The sequence below is a fragment of the Lasioglossum baleicum genome, chromosome 1 (genome assembly GCF_051020765.1).
Source record: "Lasioglossum baleicum chromosome 1, iyLasBale1, whole genome shotgun sequence".
NCBI classification, from domain to species: domain Eukaryota; kingdom Metazoa; phylum Arthropoda; class Insecta; order Hymenoptera; family Halictidae; genus Lasioglossum; species Lasioglossum baleicum.
In genome coordinates this window covers 17587567-17612867 of record NC_134929.1, presented here as the reverse complement: position 1 = coordinate 17612867, position 25301 = coordinate 17587567, and the positions used below count along the sequence as shown (strand labels likewise).

Genomic DNA, 25301 nt, shown 5'->3' with positions numbered 1-25301 from the left:
CGATGCGGGCGTCAATATTGACTGTTGCCACGCGTACAATACGTATTACTATAGAAACCAGGTACCACGTGTATCGAGACTCGCACATAAAAGACCTTTTTTTTCGCTGTAATTTTCTTGATTGTTTATCGCCTGGCAAATAATTAAGGTAACAAAATTAATGGAAGGACAGTCGAACGCAGCCGACGAATTAATTCGTCCACTCTGGTCAACACTACTCAACACCGATTTCACAGTATCGATTAATCCGTCGCCTGAGAAACATGAAAAACGCGAAACAATAAGCAACAGCGCAGTATAATCCGTTTTAAAGTGCGTTATCCACATCATTCACGCCAACTTAAAACTGAAAATTATACCTAAGTAAAATAGGACAACAATATGCGATTATGAGAAGTCATAAATAATGATAATGACGATGCATGCTGATGATGGTCACGCACGCAAGGTTTCTTCGGAGAAACTGCAACACGAGAAACACACGGAAAAGATTCTGACGCCTATTTTTCGTATAAACTCGGAAGAATCCTTGGCACGTAATCGAAAATTCTTGAAGGTACAATATCGCTAAGCAAAGTCCTTTGAACGTAATTTCTAAACGTTGTAATGTTTTCCGCTGGACTAATTATGGATGACGTGGACGGCAAGAGCATTTTTTATTTGTATTACAAAAAATGAGATCGTGATAAGGGTATCGGTAAAGGAGAAATACGATATTTTAAAAAATCAATATTTTGTGAACAGGATCTGGAACTCGCAAAAGCACGATTGAGGACTTACGCAGCTTATACTCCAACTGATCGGGAATTGGAGCAACGCGCGGCAGAATATAGAAGACACCTCCAAAAGCAAACTCGGAGGTCGGATTTTTCATAACAGCGTGCCAATTGCATCTCACCGAGTGAAGTATGTTCTTCCACGATCTGATAACTCGAGCCGAACGAACAAACTTTCAAGTGAAAAGTTTATTGATCGTTGGGATCGATGGATCAGACCGATAACTGAAACGACGAGATTAGCGTGCCGGTGAACGAAGAGAAAAATCTGTAAATTAAACATTACACAAAGGCAATTACGAAACAGACGATTCTGTAATCCCGAAAGCACTCTATCTTGATTCTTACGTAATTTTGTATTACAAAGAAAATTGCATACTTACGATACAGCGAAACGATGCGGCGGCAGAGGAAACTTTTTACTACACAAGAGGCCGAATCGTTCCACCAGGAATGCGAAAGGAGAACACGTTGACAACTGCAAACGTTATTCACCTGGCGGAATGGAATATTCAAGTTCGTTTTCTACGTGCGACAGCATTATCGTCGCTCGTAATTACTGACACGCAGAACGTGTATGTACGATAGGATAAGTTCGTTTCAGGAGTTGCCTGATAACAACCTAAACCAATAATTCGACAAAAAGCCCCGTGCAATATCACCGCGTTAAATTCCACCCACGAGTACAAACGAAAAAATTCGAATGTTGTTCTTTACCAGATCGTTGGTACGTGTTACCATTATTATTCGCATATATTATTGCGATAATATTACATTGAAACGTTCAAAGATATGTACTATCGCACAAAACGGTTACCGATATTTACTTTGCCGAGTCGCCTTGAATTCTGATTATCTACGAAATATTTTAGCCGGCTGGTTGCTACTCGATCTTCGTTTACTGGCTCTTCGATAAGGCAAAAACACACGTTCTAAATGTGTTTCACCTTAATTGCTCTACGCCGATCAGAAATTTAGTAAGAACTGACACATAATAGCTGGTACGAATAAGGTCTTGGTACATAGTTTTATTTTATTTCGACGTGGCATCATTACTGACAACTGAGTAAACGGGACATTAGAACTTTTTCCAATTCGAGCATTGTACGTCGCTTAAAAACATCTGTATCAACAGCTTCTTTATCTCTGCCATACATCGTTTCTTTTGTAACTCGGTCTCGACGGCAGCGCAGTGTTTCATAACGTCTGAACACATTAGAATCGGCAACAGAATTTTCTGCGGGTAAAATTAAGCCACCAACTATAATTCTCATAATTCTTTTATTTATTTCAATAAATTACAAACGATAGGTTTATCTATAAATACGCGTGGAACCCGCCATGGAATATTTTTCTTCTTTAAGCATAGCTGAAGAAAATTGTAACATACAAAAAGAACGTAATGATAGCGAATATCGCTTCAAAGTTTTTTTTATCGTCCTGTTGACTGTGGAGACATAAACCGGTAAAGTTTCCTGCAGCACATTATTCGTATATTAATACGTTATCGCTCTAGACGGATGAGTGCAATGTCCATTAAACAAAAAAATAAACGTAGTGCATCATTTCAATTTGATGAAGACGGAAAAGTTAATGTCATCGTATGGAACAACATTTTTTACTTTGGAGTTTATTTTTAACTCGTGACGCACAGTCAAATGTATGGAAGCAGCGCAAACTAAATTTTATCTAGAACCAGTAATGCTATTTTGCTTCTTCAACGGAAGACCTAGTATTTGCGGTAACGAAAAAGTGAATATTTTTCGTTCGTTCTTAAAAAATATTATCTATTGTCCCGTTGCTACTTCTAAAGTATCATACTTTCAATAAATAATGTTTGTGCGTGTACATTCCTGTATCAAATAATACATTCATAAAAAGAGCAACAATTTTTCTAAATTTAATCCACCTGATGTAAACCATAAAAAATTTGGAGAGAACGCAAGAAAGACCAAAGAATTGGCGTCTAATTCGTACTCTAACGCAACATGAATTAGCATTGTATAGTTTTCACATAACTAATTTTTTAACTAAACAACTATAATCCGGTTGTTACCGTTTAATTCTAAACGATTTCATCATTAAGAACTTAGAAAGTTGCTGATGATTGGTGCAACATTTTCGGGATTGTTTAAGTGAACGTGATGAGTCCCTTCGACCTCGTGATATTCGAATTTTTTGGAGCCCAGTTTTATTCGATCTAAGGTCATTTTGTAAGTGTCTGGATCATCGTATTTCAATCCGCTCAAAGCGCGAATGTTGAGATAAGCACACTTTATTCGGGATGCGTATTCAAGCACTATATCCAACTGTCCTGGTATGCCCAATGCAGCGATCTAAAAGATTCAATGCAAATATTATTGTACATAAGGGGGTAGACTCCTTTTTCTAGGATTGCAAGGGTGCGGGATTCGCGTTCTCATTTCTCGATAATACAAACACGGGGTTTTTAAATAGTAAAAAACGCTAGATAAAAGATTGATCTAGGGTGCTATCTCCCTCAAAAATCCTATTTTTTCGTTTACGAGGCGTAATTTGCATTATTCGGCAACGTAATTTGCATTATTTGGAAGCATACAACTGCGCATGTAGCTATGAAAATAGCCAGATGCTGCCGAATAATACAAATTACGCCTCGAAAATGAAAAAATAGGACTTTTAAGGGAGATAGCGCCCTAGGTCGATTTTTCGTCTAGCGTTTTTGACTATTACAAACCCCGTGTTTGTATTATCGAGAAATGAGAAGGCGAATCCCGCACCCTTGCAATCCTGAAAACGAGTCTACCGCCATAACGCTCTGCAAATTGTCTGAAGTAACTTTGAAATAATTACACATTTGTTACCTTCAATCGTGGGTCCCGTGTAAAGTAGAACCGCCCGGGTTCACAGGAGGGACGTACACCACGTTTCATTAATACTTTTGCACTGTCTTCAGTTACAGAACCACCATAGGCGTTCTCTACTATATCAAGTACATCATCATAACAATAGGTTGGAACAGACTCATTGTCGTGGCTTTCATAAGTTAAAAACTTATCAACTATATGACCAGTCTGACTCAGATGCTTTAGAGCATTTCTTAAAGTAGGACCTACTATGTCTATACTAATGAGCAAGTCCACGTCTTCAGGAAAGGATGCAGCATATAAGAATCCTATAGAACCTCCCAAGGAATGTCCAAGTAATTTTATCTAGGATGAATAATAAATAATTAAATACATGTATCTCTATGAAAAAATATGTTTCTAAATTTTAGAGCCAGTTCTTTCGCTTTGCATAATGAGATGATAAACAAAATCTCAATTGCATCAATCGAAGGATACTAACAATTTATGAAGCAGTAACATTAGGCCACTCGCTAACCTTGTTCCATTTGAAGTGTTTTACAATTCTACGGAGTAGTATTATTCCATCCCAGTAAAGATAATAGTACTGACTTTTCGGATAGTGAGAGGACAAACCATGCCCAGGCATATCCAGACAAAGTACAGATACATTGTTGGGTAACAGAGGAATCAAATTATCAAAAGTTCCACAGTTGTCCTGCCAACCGTGCAGTGCCACTATTGGTTGTTGATCTATTGATCCCCATAATCGACCTGAATTTATCATTGAAAACTTTGATAATGTTGATAATTTAATTTGTAAAAAAAACAACTAAACTTAAAAATCAACTGACCGCTTACATGACCCCATGGCACGGGAATTGTAATCTCTTCCACACCTGAGAATCGATGTCACAATTGGTTAAAACTTTATTGTATAAAAAGGCAAAGATAAAAATGTTAACTTACTACGTGCTTCTTGTCCGTTCATACTCTCGGTGGAAGCACTGTTTCTCTTAACTGCACTCATTTGGCTAGAAAAGAACATAACAAATTTAGTATCAAGAGAGTATGAAGTGTCCTCTTTATATGTAATAATAATACTCATATAAAATTTTTTTACCTTTCTCTTGCAAATACTTATACGTAATTATCCTTTCTATATACAGTGGCAGCTAAAATGGAATAGCGTGGAGATGAGGTGTTCAAAGGTCAATGTAAAAGTACAAATCATCATTACCTTGCAAAGTACTTCTTTTATTACGTCACTACTTATTTAGAAAACTGTCGGATTTTTTTGATATTTAAGTACTGTAGGACGCGTGCAAGACGTTCGCGTGTGTTTGTTGAACAGCAAATTATACGTAATGTAAATCAACTAAATATGTACACGCGATGTTCACGACATTTCACATAAAGTCATACTGCAAGATTTTCCGGATAGTTATATTTTTAAAAGTTATGGTAATGAACTTTACTCAGCGTACTGTTAACACTATTTCCGTAAGGAAGCGTTTCTTAGATGTTAAAATTGTCAAATGATTAGATAATATTGGTTGATAAAGCTTTAACCCTGATGATAAAGCTTTAAAGAGATCCGACTGAATTTCTTGATGACACACTTCAAAACGTAGAAACCGTTAGAGTACTATTTAGTTTTTCGTACAAAATTGATGTTTCAATTTGTGGTTATCTCTATGTAGTCTCGTCGTCACGAGTACCTAAAATTTATTTAAATACATTTTACATCGCGTATTACCGTTAGATTATAACATCACATAAAAGTATTGGCAGCGAAATATAAACCGAAAAAATGAAGTTAACTCAATAGCTAGCAGAAATAAAATTAACAATCAAAAAATAATTATACGTCCATACAATAATGTTATAAATTGTACATAAATACATATATATATATATATATATAACTTATATTTATACATCGTTGTTTGAATTCCCATATGTAATTTACATAAAGCTAAAATCGTAAGATTACAACTTGTAATTGATAAGGTATTGCAATCTATCACGATGTTAAAATTCGAATTTATGATTGTTCTAGGTTGGAACTATTTAAAATATTTTAACTCATTGTGACTCATTGCGACAATATTTGTTCTTCATATCGTAAAAATGGAAAACGATGATTATATAGTAAAGACAATTGTTCATGTGGGAACAAAAGCAATTAATTTTGTACCTGGGACTAAAGTATATATTATAGACACTATATAATTCTGATTTTCTATATATTAATTATATTGGTTACATTAATAATGTTTAAATATATTTTGTAGGTTGTTTTCCACTTCAAAACGACAAAATGTAACTCTGAGAAAACAGTGATTGACGACAGTAAAGTTATGCAGAGGCCGATGGAGCTTATTTTAGGGAAAAATTTCAAACTGGAAGTATGGGAAGTGATTATACAAAAGATGGCATTAAAAGAAGTCGCATGCTTCAGAGTACATAAAAGCGTATGTCTGCAATTGTACAAGAATATTACATAGTTGTAAACAAGTGTTGTAATGGTATTTATTGATTTAGCTAGTCACAGCTTATCCTTTCGTGTCTAAGACATTGAGGGAAGTTGGAAAGGCGCCGTCAGAAAAACGTCCGCACCATTGTTGTGGTATGACTTTGCAGAATGAAGGAATAGGATACAACGATTTAGATGAACTTATTAAAAATCCTCAGGATTTAGAATTTACAATTGGTAAATAGTCTGAAATATGGACAAACAAAGAAAAGAAAAATATCAGAAATTAATTATTTTCTATTGTAGACCTTACAGATGTAATACTACCAGAAGATTATGAAAAGGAATCATGGCAAATGACAGAGGATGAGAAATTGAAAAGTATACCAGACATTAAAGAGAAGGGGAACGCGTTATTCAAAGAGAAAAACTATGAGGAAGCTTGCAACGTGTATGCGAAAGGAATTGGAATGTTGGAACAACTCATGCTTGCGTTAGTATTTCATATGTATTTGCATGCTTGAGAGTCATACATATTATTAATTATTATACATAATTTATAGTGAGAAACCCAATGGAGAAGAATGGTTGGCATTAAACCAGTTAAAGATTCCATTACTTTTGAATTATGCACAATGCAAATTGATGCTGAAAGAGTATTATGCAGTTATAGAACATTGCACTACAGTCCTTAAACATGATCCAGGTTTGTTATGTCTCTTTTTCTATGTTTACCAAAGGGTACTATACAAATGTATATTTATATGTTTTTGTATTATTAGACAATGTGAAAGCCTTGTATAAGAGAGGGAAAGCATATATAGGAGCTTGGGACAAAACAGAGGCTACCAAGGACTTACGAAGAGCCGCAGAGTTAGATCCTATATTGGGAAATATAGTTGAAAAAGAACTGCAAGCATTTTCGGCAGTTCTTAAGGAAAAAGATTTAAATGATAAGAAGAAGTTATCAAAACTATTTAAATAGAAGGTATATGTATGTATGTGTACATAAATGAAACGGATCATGTCCAAATACGAGCAACAAATATTGAGTCATCAAATTTTCGAAATATTTCAGTTTGCCAGTATCAAAATATTTAAATATGTTAACGCACAAAGATTTCTTGCATTTTAATATTTATTATTAACTGTTATAAATTATTATCCAGATTTTTCATATATGTAGATATACAAATGTAAATGTAATATGTGATATATTTATATATTAAAAATAAATAACAGTGGAACGCGTATATTACTGTGCATTTATTTCGAAATTTTAAAAATTTCTAAATATGTACATATGTATAAATAATTCAATTATATATGTATAAAGCCCTTGAAAGTATGTTGCCCTATAACTTTGCTAACGTTTTAGTATAGCAGGTTGCAAGCCTCTAGGCGTCGATTACATTGGATTACATGATTACATGGATTACATTTTCAATTAGTCACTAGGCTAGTTAGTTTTAAGTTAAGTGGTTGTGGTTAGTAAGCTTGGTTTTGAAAACGCGCCTGCCTGAAATAATCGAAAACAAAGGACGACAGAAAAAAGACAATAGCCAAAGCCAAAGAGTGCGGATTGCGGTCATTGCGGATGCGAAGTGTAAAGCCGCCAAAGCTGGCCAAAAAATAAAAAGAAGTGCGTTGTTCCTCGGAGAAAAATTTTTCCCACTGGCACCGTGTTTTGCAGCTCAATTGCAGCCCTCTGGTGGTTACTTCATCTCAGGATCGCCAAGAGAATTTCATTTCCACGCCATCTATGAATCTACATTTCTAGATATAATTTTTATTTCTATTTCTTCAACAAGCCATGAATGGGACTGTCGATCGCCGAAAAAGTATCATGTTTGACATATGGAACAATTTATTTCACGTTACACCAATCAAACGTAAAACGTGGAAAGTATGATTCCAATAATCACGTACCTGTGCAATTATTTTTGAGGTAATTACACAACTTTCGCCAATGATTGTGCAACATTAACCAAAACTGATTTCAACTTAACCTACAATATCAGAGATTCTTCGTTCAGATGTAACACAATTTGTAAAGATTGTTAAATAAATTTACACTCGATTTTACATTTTATTTCACTTTTATTTGTCACATGTATTAACATTACTTTGAAATATGTTTGACAAAGCGAGGCATAATATTTGAAGCGTCACGGGTAACGCTAACATTTTCATTATTTACATATTATTTTACGTTTATTAACATAACCTGACTGAAAAAATGATTGGAAAATTAAATGCTTTACATTTTTAGATATAATATATACGTGAATCGTATAAAATGAAGCTCGTGGCAAAGGTTGTTGATAGAGAGGGAGAAGGGTGAGTGAATTATTATTATGGTAGTTGCGAATGGTTATTGAAATTTAATATAAAACAAAAATTTCTAGGCGTGTGGCCCTTGTCCCAGAAAACACAGAAGACATGTGGCACGCGTATAATATCATTAGTGAAGGAGATATTGTTAGTTGTTCTACGTTTAGGTATTATTCCTTGTAATTACAACATATCGACTATTATCAAATTTATGGAAATCTAATATTACTTTATATTCTTTATAGGAAAGTGCAAACGGAAACATCGACTGGTAGTTCCAATAGCTATAGAGTTAGAACTACTCTTACGATATGCGTAGAAAACATTGATTTTGATACACAAGCCTGTGTTCTAAGACTGAAGGGCAGGAATGTAGAAGAAAATAAATATGTTAAGGTATCATGCTTGCTTTAAAAGTAATGTTCTGTATAAAAGAATGTGCACAATGTACAACAGTGATCCTTTACAGATGGGAGCATATCACACATTGGATGTAGAACAAAATCGAAAATTCACGATCACTAAAACTCACTGGGATTCCATCTCTTTAGACAGAGTTGACACAGCATGTGATCCTACACAGGTAAATTATATTGCTAGAAATTGTACAGAGTCACTTTCTCCTGGATATTGAATTAAACAGTTGTGAATGTCATTATAGAACGCAGATGTTGCAGCTGTTGTAATGCAGGAAGGCATAGCTCATATTTGCTTGATAACTTCCAACATGACGATAGTTCGTGCTAAAATAGATCAAATCATACCTAGAAAAAGAAAAGGAAATGTATCTCAACACGAAAAGGTTTTTTGCATTGAATTTGAATATATTTTTTCATGTATCTACTAAATATATATATATAATTATTGAAAAACATTTTTAGGGTTTGACTCGATTTTACGAAAATATCATGCAAGGAATTTTGAGACACATCAGTTTTGATATCGTGAAATGTGTTATTCTTGCCAGTCCTGGGTTTGTAAAAGACCAATACATGGATTATATGATAGAGCAAGCTGTAAAAACGGACAACAAATTGATATTAGAAAACAAAAGTAAATTTTTGCTTGTCCATTCTAGCTCAGGATTCAAACACTCTTTAAAAGGTAACGCGAATGTTTTAAACGAACTATCTAACTAGTCAACGACATAATAATTCTTTTTTACAATTCAAAATAACAGAAGTTCTAGCCGAGCCAGCAGTTATTTCTCGAATCTCAGATACAAAAGCAGCTGGTGAAGTGAAAGCTCTGGAAACATTTTTTACAATACTGCAGACTGATCCTTGCAGAGCGTTTTATGGAAAGAAGCACGTGCAGAAAGCCAACGAAGCACAAGCTATTGAAACCTTGCTTATTTCAGATAAATTATTTAGGTAAATGCGTAACATTCGAGTTTAATTAAGTTTAATGTTGTCGAAATACGAATGAATCTATTTACTGTTACGGTTTAGATGTCAAGATGTTGCTCTGAGAAAAGAATACGTTTCGTTAGTGGAAAGTGTGAAAGACTGTGGTGGGGATGTAAAGATATTTTCGAGTTTACATGTATCCGGTGAACGTAAGTTCTATTTACGTAACATTTAAAAAGCGATTTTTTTTTCCATTGCTCACCATATTTTTCTTTGCGTTTAGAATTGGAACAAGTAACTGGAATAGCAGCTATACTCCGATTTCCGATGCCGGAATTAGATGACGAAAGCGACGGCGAAAACGACTCGGAGGAAGACTAATAACAAATTGAATAGAGTACGCTAATGTGCAACTTTGTATATATTTGTGCTGTGCGCAATCGAAATATATTATTAAAAAAAGTGTAAATTCATTCTTGTAAATATCCCGAATCACTTTTTCATTTTCAACCGACAAAATCACGTTGCAGTAGAGGAGTAGAGAGTCTACTCCAGTCTACTCCCATACCTCGTCTGTGCTTCTACTTTCGCAACAAGATAGCGCTGCTTTACAGTTCTCAACTTTTCAGGTTTCTTGTTGTTATCCTTGGACCACCTTCGACCACCGACGAGATACTATTAAAGACTGCCAGCCCCTGTGTTATTCAGCGGGACGGGTAACCGGGCGCAACGGGCGCGGGGATAACGTAAAAGTTACAGTGATCTGATGTACCACATCGCTAAAAATTCGAAATAGTGCCACAATAATGCCAAAACATCGTCTGAAATATGGCGGAGAATGTAACATTTAATAATAATCGATATGGTTTCGTGATAATTCGCATTCTCACCGATACATCGCGACGAGAATCTCCTCAGTGGTCTTCGTTACCGACAAAATGCCGTCGATGGCCTCCTGTTTCTCTGGATGGAGCCAGAATATATCCTAGAGGGCGTAAGAAATACCGGCATATTCGAGGGACACGAACTCCCATAAAGCTGGCAGTCTAATTGAGTCTAATAGTATCTCGTCGGTGCTTCGATTTCGACTGTGCAAAGTTGGCAAAGTGCGAAGTGCTTCGAAGAGCACGTGGAACACTTCAACAATTTACTTCTTTGTGTTTATGTAGTTTTTTAATATCGGGTCGCATTAAAACCACAACCGAAAATGGTTGTAATCGGAAAGAAAAAGGTATTTATGAAATGTTACTAAGTTTCTCCTATTATTCGAGTAAATACGACAACATTGATTGAGGTTATATTGACACTAAATTCATCTAGGGCATTATTAACATTTAATTTTGAAATTTACAGTACCAGTCCGGAGAAGGAGCGCAGTTTATGTCGAGGAAAGCTGCTTTGAAGAAATTGCAGCTTTCCTTAAATGACTTTCGTCGATTATGTATTTTAAAAGGTATATACCCAAGGGAGCCACGTAACCGTAAAAGAGCTCAGAAGGGTGAGCCTGGTATAAAAACATTGTATCACAAGAAGGATATTCAATTTGTAATGCATGAGCCGATAATATGGAAAATGAGAGAATATAAGGTTCATTAAATTGATCTCTATTTTAGTTGATACAGAAAATTTTCAACATCTAAGCAAATATTATTTTCCCAGGTATTTCACAAAAAAGTGGCCAAAGCCAAAGCTCTGAGAGAATTTTCCGACATGAAGAGATACCTGAACAATCATCCAACATTGACATTGGATCATATCGTTAAAGAGCGTTATCCAACATTTATCGATGCCCTAAGAGATCTAGATGATTGTTTGACACTATGTTTCTTATTTAGTACATTTCCATCTCTTAAACATATACCAAGAGACCAATCTCTATTATGCAGAAGATTAAGCATAGAATTCCTACATGCTGTAATTTCTGCTAAGGCTCTACGCAAAGTGTTCGTATCCATTAAGGGATATTATTACCAAGCTGAAATTAAGGGTCAAACAATTAATTGGATAGTACCGCATCATTTCTGCTTCGAGCCTCAAGCAAAGAACGAAGTGGATTTTAAACTGATGTCCATATTTGTAGAGTTTTATATCATAATGTTAGGCTTTGTTAATTTTAGGCTCTATCACACACTTAACTTGTATTATCCGCCAAAACTTACTAGCAGTGGTAAGACCATTTTTCATTAAGTTTCTTTTATATGTAGCGCTTTAATCTAACATTAACTCTTTCTGTACAGAAAATACTGAAAAAACACTTGTGGACGAAGAGGTCTATGTATCGGAAAGAATAAGTGCATTAAACTTACCATTGATAGCTCTGGATCCTTCTGTGCAAACTGCAGAAGACGAAGAATTGGAGATGGACCAGTTTGCAAGTGTAAGTACAAATAAAATGAAAATCACGTTCAAAAATCTATATTTTTAATTTTCCCTTACAGCAAGGCGGCGATACCACGAAAGTGGAAGAAGCTAAAGCAGAAGCAGAAAAAATTAAAAAGCTGAAAACGTTGTTTAAAGGTCTGAAAGTTTTTCTGAACAGAGAAGTACCAAGAGAACCATTAGTTTTTGTTTTACGTTGTTTCGGAGCCGAAGTGTCTTGGGATAAATTGCTGTTTGTTGGAGCAACATTTGACGAAACTGACGAGACAATAACTCACCAAATAGTAGACAGACCTAGCATGAGCAAACAGTATATCTCCAGGTGATCTATAGTTTCTCTACTTTACAATAATTGTGTTTACTCAATTAATATGACTCATTTAATTGCTTCTATTTTCACAGGTATTATGTACAACCGCAATGGGTCTTCGATTCCGTTAATGCGAGAGAGTTGATGCCCGTGGAAAAGTATTTAATGGGTTGTATTCTTCCACCCCATCTGTCACCATTCTCAGACAGCCGTCACGATCAAACCTACATTCCACCGGAGGCCCGCGCTCTTATGGATCATGATTTTAAACTAAACGATGGTATATGCTCTTTTAATATAGTAGAAAACTAATCTGCATCACAGAGACTAATGCTTGTTTTATTAAACAGAAGAAAGTGCGTCCGAGGAAGAAGATGACGATGAAAAGGCAGATGGCGAATCCAAGAATGACCAGGGTGACGAAGTGGAAATTGAAGAAGAAGACGATGATGAACAAATACCTTCGAAGGCGGAAGACAAGAAGGAACAAAAACGGTTGCAAAAGGTTGATACCACTAGTTACATATATATCTTGAATAAGTATGACTACGGCTTTATTTTATCCGCATTTATTAATTACAGAAAAAAGCAATGAAAGTGAAATCCGGCACGGTAACGAAAGAAGATCCATGGGAAAGGAATCGACAGGAGAGGCAGGAGTATCGACTCCGTGAACGAATGATCAAGAAGAAGCATCGTAACCTGTACAGAAGTATGATGAAGGGGCGCGAGGAGAGGTCCAAGGAAATATGGTTGTTGCGGAAGAAGAGGCGTATCCACGACGAAACTGCGAAACAAAAGCGAAAGGAGGAACGCAAACAGAAGAAAACTACACCCGTACAATGAATGAAACGATGGAAGACTTAACGAAATTATACAAATGTATTATTTAAACTGTTTCACTGTATATACATACTTTGTGTCTTTATGTCGATTAGGTGCAAGACAAATATGGGTTTTGCAGTGACTTTTCGCCAGCTATTACTCCTTTTTCGAACTCCTTTTCATGCTTAATTGCCATCGTTTTTTACGATTCAGTATTTCCTATTAGATCGTGAGAATTTATCAAACGAAACGGTTAAATCATTTTAATGAATTAATTAAATCAACAAATAACAAACGGGAGAAATGAAAATTCAAAGATATTCCGCCGTATTCGAAATTGATTTTCAACTTCACTTTTATCCAAGCAAATATGTCAAAAGATTGCTATGTATTTAAAACGCTCAAGGTGGTATAATCCGTTTGACTTCCGGATTAAAGATAAGCGATGGGCCGAGGGAAGATCTAAATCATCGAAGGCTTGATAGCGGGACGTGACGACTTTCTCGATGGTTGTAGGTACAGTTACGCGTAATGGAGAGATGCCTTTAATCCAGTCCTCCCACTTGCCGAAGGCCTACGCGTACGACGATCCTGGTCTCTACTTTTCCAGCGAAGGACTTTGAAGGCCAAGCTACCCACACACGTTGGCCTACGCAATCCCGTGCTCCCACGAAAATCATTTCTCGCGGTGGTCTTTCGGATTCTCTGGATAGCCTCGCGCGAATAGAAAAAGAAAAAAGGTAGAAAGAACTATGAAATCTATGAGTTCGATCGATATTCTCGGTACGACCACCCCGAAGGACGTGCATTGATCCCGGCCGATCCGATCGATCGCGGGCCTGCTCTTTATTGCGTGCTCGTCTCGGTTGTCTGACCGCTAACGCGTCTTTGATTAGCCCCGTGACTTTCGCTAGACGAATTAACACCGAAGGACAAACCGATTTGGCGGCAAATAAATTACCATCGATGCATCCGGTTGCTTCGCGTACTGTTCACCGCGTCACCTTGAACATCGAACATCGAAATCGGATGCGAGCGTGCGGAAGAGCGTTTATTACTCCACTATTCCGATGTTTTTGACCTCCTTTTGCCTTCAACGCCTGCGTATTGTGCTCGTGCCGTTTAGATCAATTGCTATTGAAAAATCCACTAAAAAGTTTTCAGCCATGGACCATGGGCTGTGAAAAATTATGAGATAATCGGCCGGGGGGCAATGTATTAAAAAAATTATCGTCTCTGTAAGAATGTCCGAGTATTAATGAGAATCATTGTAGCTAGTAATTTCAATTGGCTGCTAGAGAATTATAATTTCATGGGACTCGATACTGTTAGAAGCAGTAGCTAACAGAATTAGTCCCGACTGTTTAGAACAATTATTTAAATAGTAGTCTTGGAAAAGCGCTAAGAGCGAGCGGCGAGTTCGCGGTTTCCTCGAGTTCGCAGAAATAAATCAGCGCCGAGTCAACCGAGGCCCGTTTAGAAAATCGTTCCCCGATAGAACGGATTGCGTAAAAAAAACAGGTTCGGTCGCCTGCATGCGAGATTGGCGATCAACGAAACCGCGGAGAGCCGAAAATCGGCGCGGTTTTGTATTCCGCTCGGAATTTCACGCGGCTGGAGATTTCTTCGGCTATTTGCAGTGGTGACTGAACCGATGTGTCGCGACCAGCTGTGTCGGTGAAGTCACGAACACACGCGAACGGCTTCGGGTGTGCGCGAAACCTGTGTGCAGATTGGGCGGTTACGTCATCCTTGCTATTCCTGTTCCAGCCCATCTCCTTCGAGTATCCTTAAAACGAGCATCCTTAGAACCTGCAACGGCGATTCGCCAAACGTCCTAATCTACTGGGGAGCCGTGGATGATCCAACGGGGCTGGCTGCTTGGCGAGGACGTCGTCGTTCCGCTTCGTTGAGCCTATGAACTGCGAGCGATGCCAAATGAAAATCGTACGGGCTCTCGGTCCAGGAAAACGCTAGGACGTGCATACAATTAGAGGGCGAGCCAATTTAGCGCCGAGCATAACTCGATAAGGCACGAACCACGCCGGGCTTCGTTAGCGATCATGATCTCCGGTTATCTTGCGTGGCGTTTTCTTTCCGAGCGAATTCGAGATGCACAATTATTCCTCGGATCGTACGCACATCAGAGCAGAATGCGTGTAATCGTCTAAAATGTACTACAGTTCATTTTCAGTTATTAGGCAGTCCTGCTCGTTCTGGTTGCTTCGTAAATGGTACTTCTTTTTAATTGCGGAATTATTACTTATTACAATTCGACGAAGGATTATTCTAGTTTTGCGTAATTATTCCTGAGAATAGGATTTTTAACTGTTTGTTTGGCGTGGACTTTAGGGCTGAACGTTCAGATAAATCAGTGGATGAAAATCGTTTGTCTTCGTTCGATTTTTTCTTGTGCGGAGGGTTAAGACTTTAAGACCCGCATCAAGGCGGGATAACCGGTAGAAATATTCTCGAGGCTATAACTTTCGCTGCACGTCGACGGAATTTTACTTAGTCCCTGTTTTTTCGCAGAAGAGGACGATGTCGATGCTGGATTTGGCGCGAAACGCGTCTGCGAGTGCGTGGGCGGATCACGAGAACATTCGGACTGCCCACATGGAGAGCCATAACGCATCGACCAGTAAAGTATCGAGGCTTTCCAGTGCGATTTTGAAGGGTATCAGTTTCAGAGGAAGCATTGTTTTAAAAAGAAAATTGTTGCCTGCTTTTGTCGTTGACTTAGGTCTGCATCGCTCAGACAAAAGAATTGACTAAATTGCAATTTTGAAACTTGAAACAAACCAGTCAGCTGTAATGTTCGATAGTTCCAGTATCAGAGTCTAGAAAAAATTGATAGGAAGATGCTGTTTCAGCGATGGCAGGTTAAATCGAATTTCCCACAGGCCGGATTAACAAAAACGGTTTCACTCGTTCGTTCGCGAAGCTCGGTTGCAAAACAAAGAATGTCCGAGCTCGTGTAAACATTTCCTGGCGTAATGATACGCGGGGATGGCTTCGGGAACGGGCGTCCTTGATTTTCATCAGCGGCATGCGTAATTGTAGTATAATATTACTGCCGATGGGATCCGCAACGATAAAGAAGAGGCGGACGCCGTTTTCGCGAGCGAGGAACAGAGGATCGTTGCTTCGATGGAAAACAAAAAGTGTAATAAAACCCGAAGGATACCTCCTCTTGTACGAGTGAACGGATAATTATATAATCAAGGTTATTATGGCATTAGATAATCGATGCACGGCCGTGATAAAGAGGCGCGATAGTTCTTTTAATGTATGAACCTTTTCAAAGGTAAGTACCTTTGAACGGATTAATAATATTCACGATGCATGCCTCAGGTATTTAATTATTGGTCGCCGCTCGCTCTGCGGGTTTCTCTTCGACTGAGATAGGGTTTTCAAACCGCTCTCTATAAAAGTTTTGAAAAATTTCGTATGTGGTTCGTTTGAGGAAATATCTGTGGAATTTTAATGGAAAGAAAACGTTGTCTCGCAACGCGTTGTAATTCCTCTAAATTCTTCAAAGAGAATGTTGTGGAAGATATTTACAGCTATAAGGAATAACATGGAGTAAATAATCTTAATTCTCTGATTCGTCAAGACTGGAGAATATACCATATGGACGACCACCGATTGGGAACGCGATATCGGATTAGAAACGGCGACGAATATCACGATCGTTTCTGTAATTGATCGATTCGCCAGCGTTCCGGGCACGTGTTGGGCATCGGTGAATGATCGACCGATCTGTTGATTCATCGTCGTTACATCACAACGCTCGCGAGAGCTCACGGGCGTGCACGCTTCGCGGCCCTCGCGACACACGATATAATACGCTTTTCCGTGGTGTGCAACAGGAATTCCTAGATTGGCTGGAGGTCGCTGGCTGCGACACGATCTCAGCATATTCGCGTAGATTTCCCCGTTTCGATTAGAGACGGCGGCATATAATCGGCTCGGCGTCGCGAGGAAGGAATTCCGCTTGATTCACGGGATATTGCCGTAAACGGTCGATCGCGCGCGAGCGTTTGATTCATGTCACCAAGCGAGAGAGTGATCCCCCTCCCCACCCCCGAAGTTTAATGACTGGCATAATCGCGTCGCGCTTTAACGCGACTATTCCGCCGCGTTTCGCCAGTTTTACGCGGGGAAATAAACGTCAGCCGAACCGTATGCGATCCTGTTCAATAATTACTGTCAACGACCCGTTCCGGACCTCCGCCGTCCGTCGGCTTCGACGTGTCCCGACGGACACGTTTGGCATCGTGCGCCGACGATTTCCAGTCGGCAATTACTCGGCACGACGGACGACACGCTTAATCGAACGAGCGACGCAACGTCACGCGATCTTGAGCATCATTAAACGGACTTTTATCGTCCATTGCCGGCTTAATAAACGTGATCCGAGACTCGCGCCGCGCTGGCCTGGCCCCGCCGGATACAACCCGATGCACCTTCGCGACGGTCCCTGTCCGTATTCCTTGGTCTTGGTACTCCTTGATAGCCAGAGGAACAGTTGCGGTCTAACGCTTTCGAGGAATTCAGATATGCATTTATGTGAAAATTGAATAGTTGCAATTTGAAACACAGTAAACCTATTAATAGAAAGAAATTCCTAGGTGGCTACTATTTCTTGCAACATATGCATTTATATAAAACGGTGGAAACATTGAAAGAATTAAAATCTGGATAAATTTGTATTCGGTTATAGTAGCTCGCAATCGATGCAGAAAAGTTTTACAAGACCCGCAGTCCACTAATAGCCTTAGCAGGTACAAGTGACCTTAAACACTTAATAAAGACGAAAAGGATAAAAATGAAGGGAGAGGCATTCGAGAAACCAGAGAGCGAGGAGGAAGAGAGCTGTTTAAAGGGACAGGTATCTATTACGGCAGCCCTGGTACGGTGTCGTCGTTCATTTTGATCGTCACGGGGTGTCGTGAACTTGACCGAAAAAAATGTACAAGATGTCCGGGGCTACTTACAAGCGGTGGTCGCCGGTGGAGCTGGTCCGGGGTTTTGAAACTTGATCGAGCAACCGATCGGCCGGCCCTGCATCGAAGTTATCCGCAGTTGGCCAAGCGGATGACGCATCCACGAAAAGAATACGAAATGAACGTGTGCCCCCACGAACCCGTTACCTATACCGAGTGGCCGACGCGACGGACTGGAAGCTACAAGGTGTGCTCCGAAAGGCATACCTGGGATCGCTCTTCGAGATGGAAAGCCGTACGGGACTCGACCGGTGCACCCGTGACTCCGAGAAGGTGATACTCGGAAACCTGAACGTTCCGCGAAACCGTCTTTACTTTCGTGCCAGCGATACACACGCGCCGCATCGAAAACGCATTCCCCCGACTAAAATAAAAATCGAAATTAAATTTCACTATTTTGAACGCACACTCTCGTCCTCTCAAGACCTTCGAGCGTTCGTGCGGCCACTGGAAGACGCGAGAACTGTGTTTAACTCTCGGACAGCTTGGGCCCGAGGCTGTTTTAACTCGAGGTATCAAAATTGTCATTAAACTGGCTCCTGGCGGTTAATTTGAGTTGGTAGCCGTTCCATTAGGAGCGATTGAAATACTAAGGTGTCTAGGGAATGTCTTTCCGAGCGCGTGTTTCAGAAAATCGATAAATTGACCAATAAATGATCGTTCTAAATCGATCGTTGTGCTTGATAATTACTAGGAAGATGGAAGAACATTCTTTCAACACTCTTTTCTAATTTATCTGACATGATGGATCTCGGAGGACACAGACTCACTGATAGCTGAGTTTATATTGAAAGAACGAGAGCTTTGGAGGACATTGTGCTCGTTTCAGTAAATCTCTGTGCAACTTTCGGCATTCCCAGAGACCCAAGATGGCGGCGAGGAGTTTCGCATCGATCTCTTGACCAGCGTGAATCCCGGGTAACGCAACGATCGTTGCGCAACACCGTTTCAGCCGAGGCAAGGATAAACAATGGCGATCTTCGCGAAAGCAAAGTTTACCCTTTTAATCAGGCAAAATCGTTCCGTATCTCGGGGGGATCGTAGCCTGGATTCACGGAAGCCAGATCCTCCGTGCGGGTCTCATGGATCGTTGCTCGATGCTTCGAAAGATTGCATCGTGCCTCACGGATCGTTGCCTCCGATCTGCAGAAGGGAGAATTCATGGGATCTAGGGATCCTGCCTGGGACTCGTTATGCGTCGCTCGACTCGTTTAGGCGTCAGGACGGCGCTCGTGAAACAGGAAGGACGAAACCGGAGATTGAATAGCCCCGAGGACATTGGCGAACGAAAGAACAAGAAAAAAAATAGAATACGAATCTCTGTCGTGGATAATTCCACCGGGCTACGAAACCTCCGCGACTATTTGCGTAGACCGATGTAACTGCCGGTTGTACAACAGGGTTTCACACTTTCCACGGTGTCCGTGGAGCACGTTACACCGAGAATGTGTAATTACGAGCCTCCGTGGACACGCAGGTGTCCAAAGCTACCTGAAACGAATCCGGAATTGAATCAGATTAATCTCTTTGCATCGCTGCAGCCGGAGAATTTATAATAAATTCCAGTCGCTTCCTAGAGCGTTGATGAGCGTCGACGGTGGCAGTCGCCACTTTCGATAATTAGGTACACGTCGATTCGCTTGATTGGACGTGGAGGATATTTGAATATCCTATGGTAATTGGCTGAAAGATATTGGACACTAAGTGGTTACTTATCGAGGTTCGAAAAATACATAAACGTTTCATATTGATTTAAGAGGGTATTCCGGTTCGTAAAAGAATGGATCTTCTCGCATTTCTTTTCGGATCTTACAGTCTAAATAATACGTCGAACAATTTCGCATTATTTTGCACATTATCTCTTCTTGTTATACAATATTTCGAAAAAATGGAAGTTTATTATCGAGCTGGAAACGATATCGATGCAACAGGCTTTGTCGCAAAAGGTTCTTTTTACTTTCTACCTGGTGGTTCTTCAAGCGAGCCAGAATCGGGGAGTGTTGTTCGTAGGATCCCTCAAATTCTCATCGTGAGGCATTACTAAATGTCGGTTCCAGGCGGAATTATCGCGGGGCAGTAACTCGCGCAGCGAGGCATACACGCGCGCGTTTTGCGCGTCTCTAATGACACTGTACCCTCGGCTAGAGTACACCGGTGTCGCTGAACCCCGGCGCCTCGAGGCGTTTCACAGGCGGAGGCCACGGAGAGAGAAGAATCCACGGGCGCGCGGCTATATACTTTGCACCATTACGCTTAATCTACGGCCTGCCGTGGCAGCGCTCGATTCATAGAGACAGCGTAGAAAACGCGCCGCGTCACCGGGAACGCGGGCTCCATTCCGCTCCACTCCGCTCGGCTCGGCACCGCTCGGCTCGTTCGACGTCCCCATTGATTTGTGATCTCGCGGCCGGAAGAAAAACCCGTGTGTTCTCCGCTGAGAGCCTCGCGATCCAGCCGCGAGGAATTTCAAGCCCGTCTGCTCGTTGGCGCGCGCTCGCGCGACCAAGCGTCCGCGAATCTTATGTAGATCCATCGGACGCACTGCACCACCGGTTGAAAAATATATCGGTATCGCTTTCGCGCCTGCTACCCCGTGAATTATTCATGAATATCCTGTGTACGAACGCGATGTCCAAGTATGTTGCTCGCTGGGGGCTTGATGAATAGGGCGCAGGTGTGATCGGATTCGCTTGAGACCCGAAGATAGATTAATCAACGGTCCCTTCGATTGAATCTTCGATCACAGAGATTCAGATTGCTCTGGAAGCTACTAGTACCGGTTTTGATTGACTTGTGCCATTTCAAGCTTCATTTTCGATACTGCAGCACCAGGCGCACTAACGTGTTGGTAGCAATGTTCTAATAAATCTGTTTTAAATTCTGATCTGATTAGCTTATGATGTACCTCTTTGGTAAGTACACTGCTGCCAGTTTCCATCAGCTTGCAGAAGGACTTGCACACTGTAGAACGTCTAGATCCCGGCGTTTTTAGCTCTACCGCAATGTTCGGAGCAAAAACTTCGACCTTAGAACTCCGGACGCAATAGCAGCCCTAGAACCAGTTGGTAGCCGCCATGTTGTGATAATTTGCGCGAGCAAAGTTTCGATTTGATTCGCTTATGATGTACCTCTCGGTAAACCCCGCGATGCCAGTTTCTGTGAGCTTACGGAGGGACTTGCACACTGTAGAATGTCTAGATCCGGGCATGTCTGCAACTGAATCTTCGACCGTAGAACTTCAGAAGCAATGGCAGGCATAAATAAGAGCTACTGGCACGAATTTTGTAATACTCTGTATGATGGAAATTTCGATTCGATTGATCTCCTGGGAATCCTTCATCCCAGAGTTCTAGATACACCAGCGACCGTGGAAACTGTTGGCATAGATTTCGTAATAGTCCGCGTGATGGAAATTTCAATTCGATTGACCTCTGGCACTGGTAGTTCTACTTGAAAGCCTGCCGCAATGTCCGCAGGTGAATCTCTGATCCTGGAGTTCCAGATGTGCTATCACTCGTGGGGGACCGGTGGCATCAATTTTGTTATAGTTTGCGTGATCGAAATTTCGATTCGATTGACCTCTGGCACGGCCTCTATCCTCCTCCGAGCCTGCGTTTTAAGGTTCTACGAGCTCTTCGAGGGTCTCTAGCACGGCGAAGCGCGGCTAGCTGGATTGGTTCCAGGCGTCGAGCTCTCGGAGTTCGCGCTTCGTTCGAGCGACTCCGCTGCTCTAGCCCCCGCCGCGGCGTGGCGAGAGCGAGCGATGGAAAAGGTAAGAGCGATCATGATCGTCCAGGTGTGCAACGAAGAGGAGAGGAAGTTCGCGGAGCGGCGCGGCGAGAGAGGAGTTCGTAGAAGGAAAAGGAGAGGAGGGAGGCCCGGTGAAAAGAGAGAGGCAAGTCGAGCAAAGAGAAGGACCGCCGGCCAATGAGACACCAGGCCGGCGATGACGTCGTCGTTGTCTCACGTCGAAGTCTCACGAAAAGTCTTCGCCAGCCACCAGTTCGTCCGCGGTCTACCGGCTGGACGAGGAGTTCGTCCTTTTCCTCGACGTCATCACCGAAAGGTGTTACAGTGGTTTATTTAGTTTTTCTTTCACACTGTTGACCGACTAGTGAAAATCATCCAGCATTGGACCACCTATACAAGGAAGGATCGTGGCTGAAGGAGGCTGCTGTCAGCCATGGGGACGGGTAAGTTCGATCACGGGGAACACGACCGTCTGCTCGACAAGGATCCACGAACAAACTCCGTCACGAACGTCCGAAATCTCTGTTCTCTCGCTCCCGAATTTTCTCCGAATGCTGCCGAACACACCGAGCTCTCGCGAGCCCGTTACCGCTTTTCTCCGTGCGCTTTCGCGCAGCGACACCATCTCTCTTTTCCCGTATATTTCTCACTCTCTCTCTCTCTCTCCCTCGAGAGAGAGAGAGAGGCGTATGGATCCAGACCCGCGAAACATTATCCGATATCCGGCGACGGTTTCTCCGTTCCGCGATCGTTTCGTATGTCGCTGTCCCCGTTGATAAGACAGAGTGAGAGAGTAAGAGAGAGAGAGAGAGAGAGAGATAGAGAAAGAGAGAGAGAATGGGATCGAGGCTCGCGCGAAACGAGTTCGCTCTTTTCTGGAGTCAAGGTCGCTCCGGAGAAGACCTCCGACCATCCGTCGCTGGTGTCAGTTGGCGGCGATGCGGGACATCCCTCGAGGATACTCCGGGGAAAAAAACTCGATCAACGCTTGATTACACACGCTCTTTGACGTTCTCCAAAATGGAGTCACGCAGTTCTCCTGAAGGAATTTCAGTGTCTCGGGACGCGCTCGAATCCCAGAATCATCCCCCGTTGTTCTCTCTCTCGATCCTCTCTTTGCCCGTGCCTGAGTCCTGATCCGGCCTTGGATTAATAATAGAGATCCTCGCGGGGAATCTGGAAAGTCCGCCGGTTGGTTCTCCGGTCTTCCGTAAAAGTGTTACACTTTTGCCGAGAGCCGCATTACTTTCATCTCGCGTTCCCGCAGCTATAAATATCCGGCGTTTCCATCGGTGAAATGAGTTTCGTGCGGCGTGGCTCGCGCGTACTCGATTCTTCGCCTCGGCGAATGTACATATACGTGTATGTATTTTCAACATTATATATTAAACAACGAACCAGGCACGCTCGTCGTGAAAGGCAGGGATTCTTTAATTAAAGGAAACAGTTCGATCGCGAAATCGGACGTTATGTCAGACCGCGCGTGTTAGCTACGACCTTTAGCACATCCTTTAGGCAGATGGTGTCAAGGATGCGGGAGCCTACCGATCAGAAATTATGCGACTAGCTGGCCGTAACGCGAGCCGGTCGCTTTTTTTGCGCGCTAGAACGAATCCTCGCGGTTCTATTCTCCGTAATTTTTCTGTCACGCCGACCACGCTTCGCAGTCAATTTCGTTAAGCTGCATTCGACGACTTCGATTCTCCGACTTTTCCGGCGGACCAGCCGTTCCCGGTTTCAACGACCGGTCCTCGACTTTAGAAAGCAACCGGGCACGCCAAAACCCGCGGCGCCATCCCGAAACGAAAGGCGAGTTCGCAAAATCGAACTTTCGTCGAGCGATTCGTCTGACGCTTGCGTCACCGTTGGTACACATCCTTTTCTACCCAACGATCCATCAGCGGAAGATTGGTTTAGCTTAGATCACTGAATAGGACTCGTATGCTTGCTGTCTATTGCTCAACTCGTCGAAAGTCGCGATCCCGACCTTGAATTCGCTGCTCTTAACCCTCAACCGGCACCCATTTTCATAATCAATTCGAGGAATAAATCATTGTTGGTGTACGTTATTGACGTAATCAGCACCCAATCAGAGATTACGCAGAAAATACTGTATAATTGAATCTGTAACTTCATTATTTGAAAACGTGGTTGCTACTTACCAATCGATAGAATTGTAGATGCACTCCGTCATGACGAAATTGAGAAGAAAAGTTAGCCAACGCGCAAGATCAATGTTGGCTTCCTCGAACATGTAAAATGCAGATTTTCCTAAGTGATTGTCAAACGACGTATTCAGACGCGTGTAGAGAACGTCATGCTGAAGCAAGGAACGAATGAGAGTTAATTGACCACGCGAGTAATATCTAAATGCGTGTCCAGAAGAAGAGTACGTGTCAGAAATTTTTACAAAATCACCTTCGCTCTGTGTTTGCAGCTGCTCAATCACTCGCTCACTATTATTCTTTATCTTTGAAAGTAAGAGGGCGTGCACCACACCAGCCGCTTCCTCAATTACCACAGCGAGCTATGAATCGTTTTTACGAAGTGCGATACACGCCCATTCGTTAAGACGGAGTCCCTTCCATCGAATTAGGATTAGAAAATCTGTGCGAAAATCTGGAAGGTTTCGCACAGATATAAAGATCTCTCGAGGATCGAAGGGACATGGTGTTGCAGTGATTTGATCGAGCGGGGACGCTTTCTGTGACAAATATAGACGTTCGCCGGCTAGGATCCGGTTTTGGTGACACTCGGGAGTGTGCGTTCGGGATATGTGCAAAAAAGGCTCTGCGGGGGATCCATGGGGGATGATTAAGAGCGGGTAGCACACATACACACACACACACACACACACACACACACATGCGCGAGAAAAAGCGGACTCGGGAGTGTAGCGAGTCGTGGCCGCGAGTGAGTGAGCAAAGTTCTATCTACTATATTTGAGAAGGATATACGCGGAGAGACACAGTGATCGGGAGTGTGATCCTTTAGTGCGCTTCTTTTATGGACTTGGACGCGGCGTCACCGCCTTTGGATGTAACGCAAGTACCTATATTTATCAACGATCCGGCAGGCATTGCGTAAGTCCTGTTAGGAATATAAAAATATAGATGATTAAGGGGAACGGTGTGCGCGCACAGCTACCGGCGTCATTGCCAAGTTAGCGGTAATCGACGTGTTCTCGTCCGCGGGAAAAAAAAGAAGCAACCGAAGACGACGGTGGACGACGTCGCGCGATTTATGATAATGACGGGCAGACGGA

At 41.5% G+C, this 25301-nt stretch overlaps 6 protein-coding genes across 12 annotated transcripts in view; 5 read left to right on the top strand and 1 right to left on the bottom strand.

Moving 5' to 3' along the window:
* The first annotated feature begins 90 nt into the window (after window positions 1-90).
* On the top strand, window positions 91-3842 carry LOC143213494 (uncharacterized). 3 transcript variants are annotated; one of them, XM_076433418.1, is made up of 3 exons: window positions 91-556; window positions 745-906; window positions 3712-3842. In XM_076433418.1, exons 1-2 carry the CDS (start codon window positions 407-409, stop codon window positions 874-876), a joined length of 282 nt encoding a protein of 93 aa, XP_076289533.1. In that variant the 5' UTR covers window positions 91-406; the 3' UTR covers window positions 877-906; window positions 3712-3842. The 3 variants fall into 3 exon arrangements, with proteins under 3 accessions (XP_076289533.1, XP_076289524.1, XP_076289519.1); XM_076433409.1 differs by lacking the exon at window positions 3712-3842 and adding an exon at window positions 1167-1955; XM_076433404.1 differs by lacking the exon at window positions 3712-3842 and having other exon boundaries at window positions 745-1955.
* On the bottom strand, window positions 2041-4985 carry LOC143213459 (putative serine hydrolase). Its single transcript, XM_076433337.1, has 7 exons — window positions 4842-4985; window positions 4725-4776; window positions 4571-4635; window positions 4456-4500; window positions 4140-4375; window positions 3620-3967; window positions 2041-3112 (listed from the first exon to the last, which is right to left on the bottom strand). The coding sequence occupies exons 3-7, from the start codon at window positions 4629-4631 to the stop codon at window positions 2858-2860; spliced, it is 945 nt and encodes a 314-aa protein (XP_076289452.1). The 5' UTR covers window positions 4632-4635; window positions 4725-4776; window positions 4842-4985; the 3' UTR covers window positions 2041-2857.
* Window positions 4717-7359, top strand: LOC143213438 (AH receptor-interacting protein-like). Of its 3 annotated transcripts, none has more exons than XM_076433313.1 (7): window positions 4717-4849; window positions 5664-5812; window positions 5899-6078; window positions 6149-6317; window positions 6387-6573; window positions 6644-6786; window positions 6863-7359. In XM_076433313.1, the coding sequence occupies exons 2-7, from the start codon at window positions 5735-5737 to the stop codon at window positions 7063-7065; spliced, it is 960 nt and encodes a 319-aa protein (XP_076289428.1). In that variant the 5' UTR covers window positions 4717-4849; window positions 5664-5734; the 3' UTR covers window positions 7066-7359. The 3 variants fall into 3 exon arrangements, with proteins under 3 accessions (XP_076289428.1, XP_076289411.1, XP_076289421.1); XM_076433296.1 differs by lacking the exon at window positions 4717-4849 and adding an exon at window positions 4925-5065; XM_076433306.1 differs by lacking the exon at window positions 4717-4849 and adding an exon at window positions 5448-5587.
* A 509-nt stretch (window positions 7360-7868) lies between these two features.
* Pelo (pelota mRNA surveillance and ribosome rescue factor) lies at window positions 7869-10232 on the top strand. The gene is made up of 10 exons (XM_076433272.1): window positions 7869-8028; window positions 8353-8420; window positions 8489-8581; window positions 8660-8810; window positions 8884-8997; window positions 9076-9216; window positions 9296-9518; window positions 9595-9787; window positions 9866-9972; window positions 10047-10232. Exons 2-10 carry the CDS (start codon window positions 8380-8382, stop codon window positions 10142-10144), a joined length of 1161 nt encoding a protein of 386 aa, XP_076289387.1. The 5' UTR covers window positions 7869-8028; window positions 8353-8379; the 3' UTR covers window positions 10145-10232.
* A 600-nt stretch (window positions 10233-10832) lies between these two features.
* On the top strand, window positions 10833-13359 carry LOC143213410 (pescadillo homolog). Of its 2 annotated transcripts, XM_076433233.1 has the most exons (8): window positions 10833-10994; window positions 11117-11350; window positions 11423-11930; window positions 12001-12140; window positions 12202-12464; window positions 12545-12732; window positions 12803-12957; window positions 13035-13359. In XM_076433233.1, the coding sequence occupies exons 1-8, from the start codon at window positions 10971-10973 to the stop codon at window positions 13296-13298; spliced, it is 1776 nt and encodes a 591-aa protein (XP_076289348.1). In that variant the 5' UTR covers window positions 10833-10970; the 3' UTR covers window positions 13299-13359. The 2 variants fall into 2 exon arrangements, with proteins under 2 accessions (XP_076289348.1, XP_076289358.1); XM_076433243.1 differs by lacking the exon at window positions 10833-10994 and having other exon boundaries at window positions 11132-11216.
* Window positions 13360-22265: 8906 nt separating this feature from the next.
* The window catches only part of Dpy (fibrillin-like protein dumpy), a 114818-nt gene continuing 111782 nt past the window's right edge, over window positions 22266-25301 (top strand). The window contains exon 1 of one of the 2 annotated variants that reach the window (XM_076430923.1): window positions 22266-22479. In XM_076430923.1, the coding sequence (XP_076287038.1) occupies window positions 22470-22479 (10 nt within the window). In that variant the 5' untranslated portion in view covers window positions 22266-22469. The remainder of the gene's footprint in view (window positions 22480-25301) is intronic. The other variant, XM_076430934.1, reaches the window with a different exon arrangement.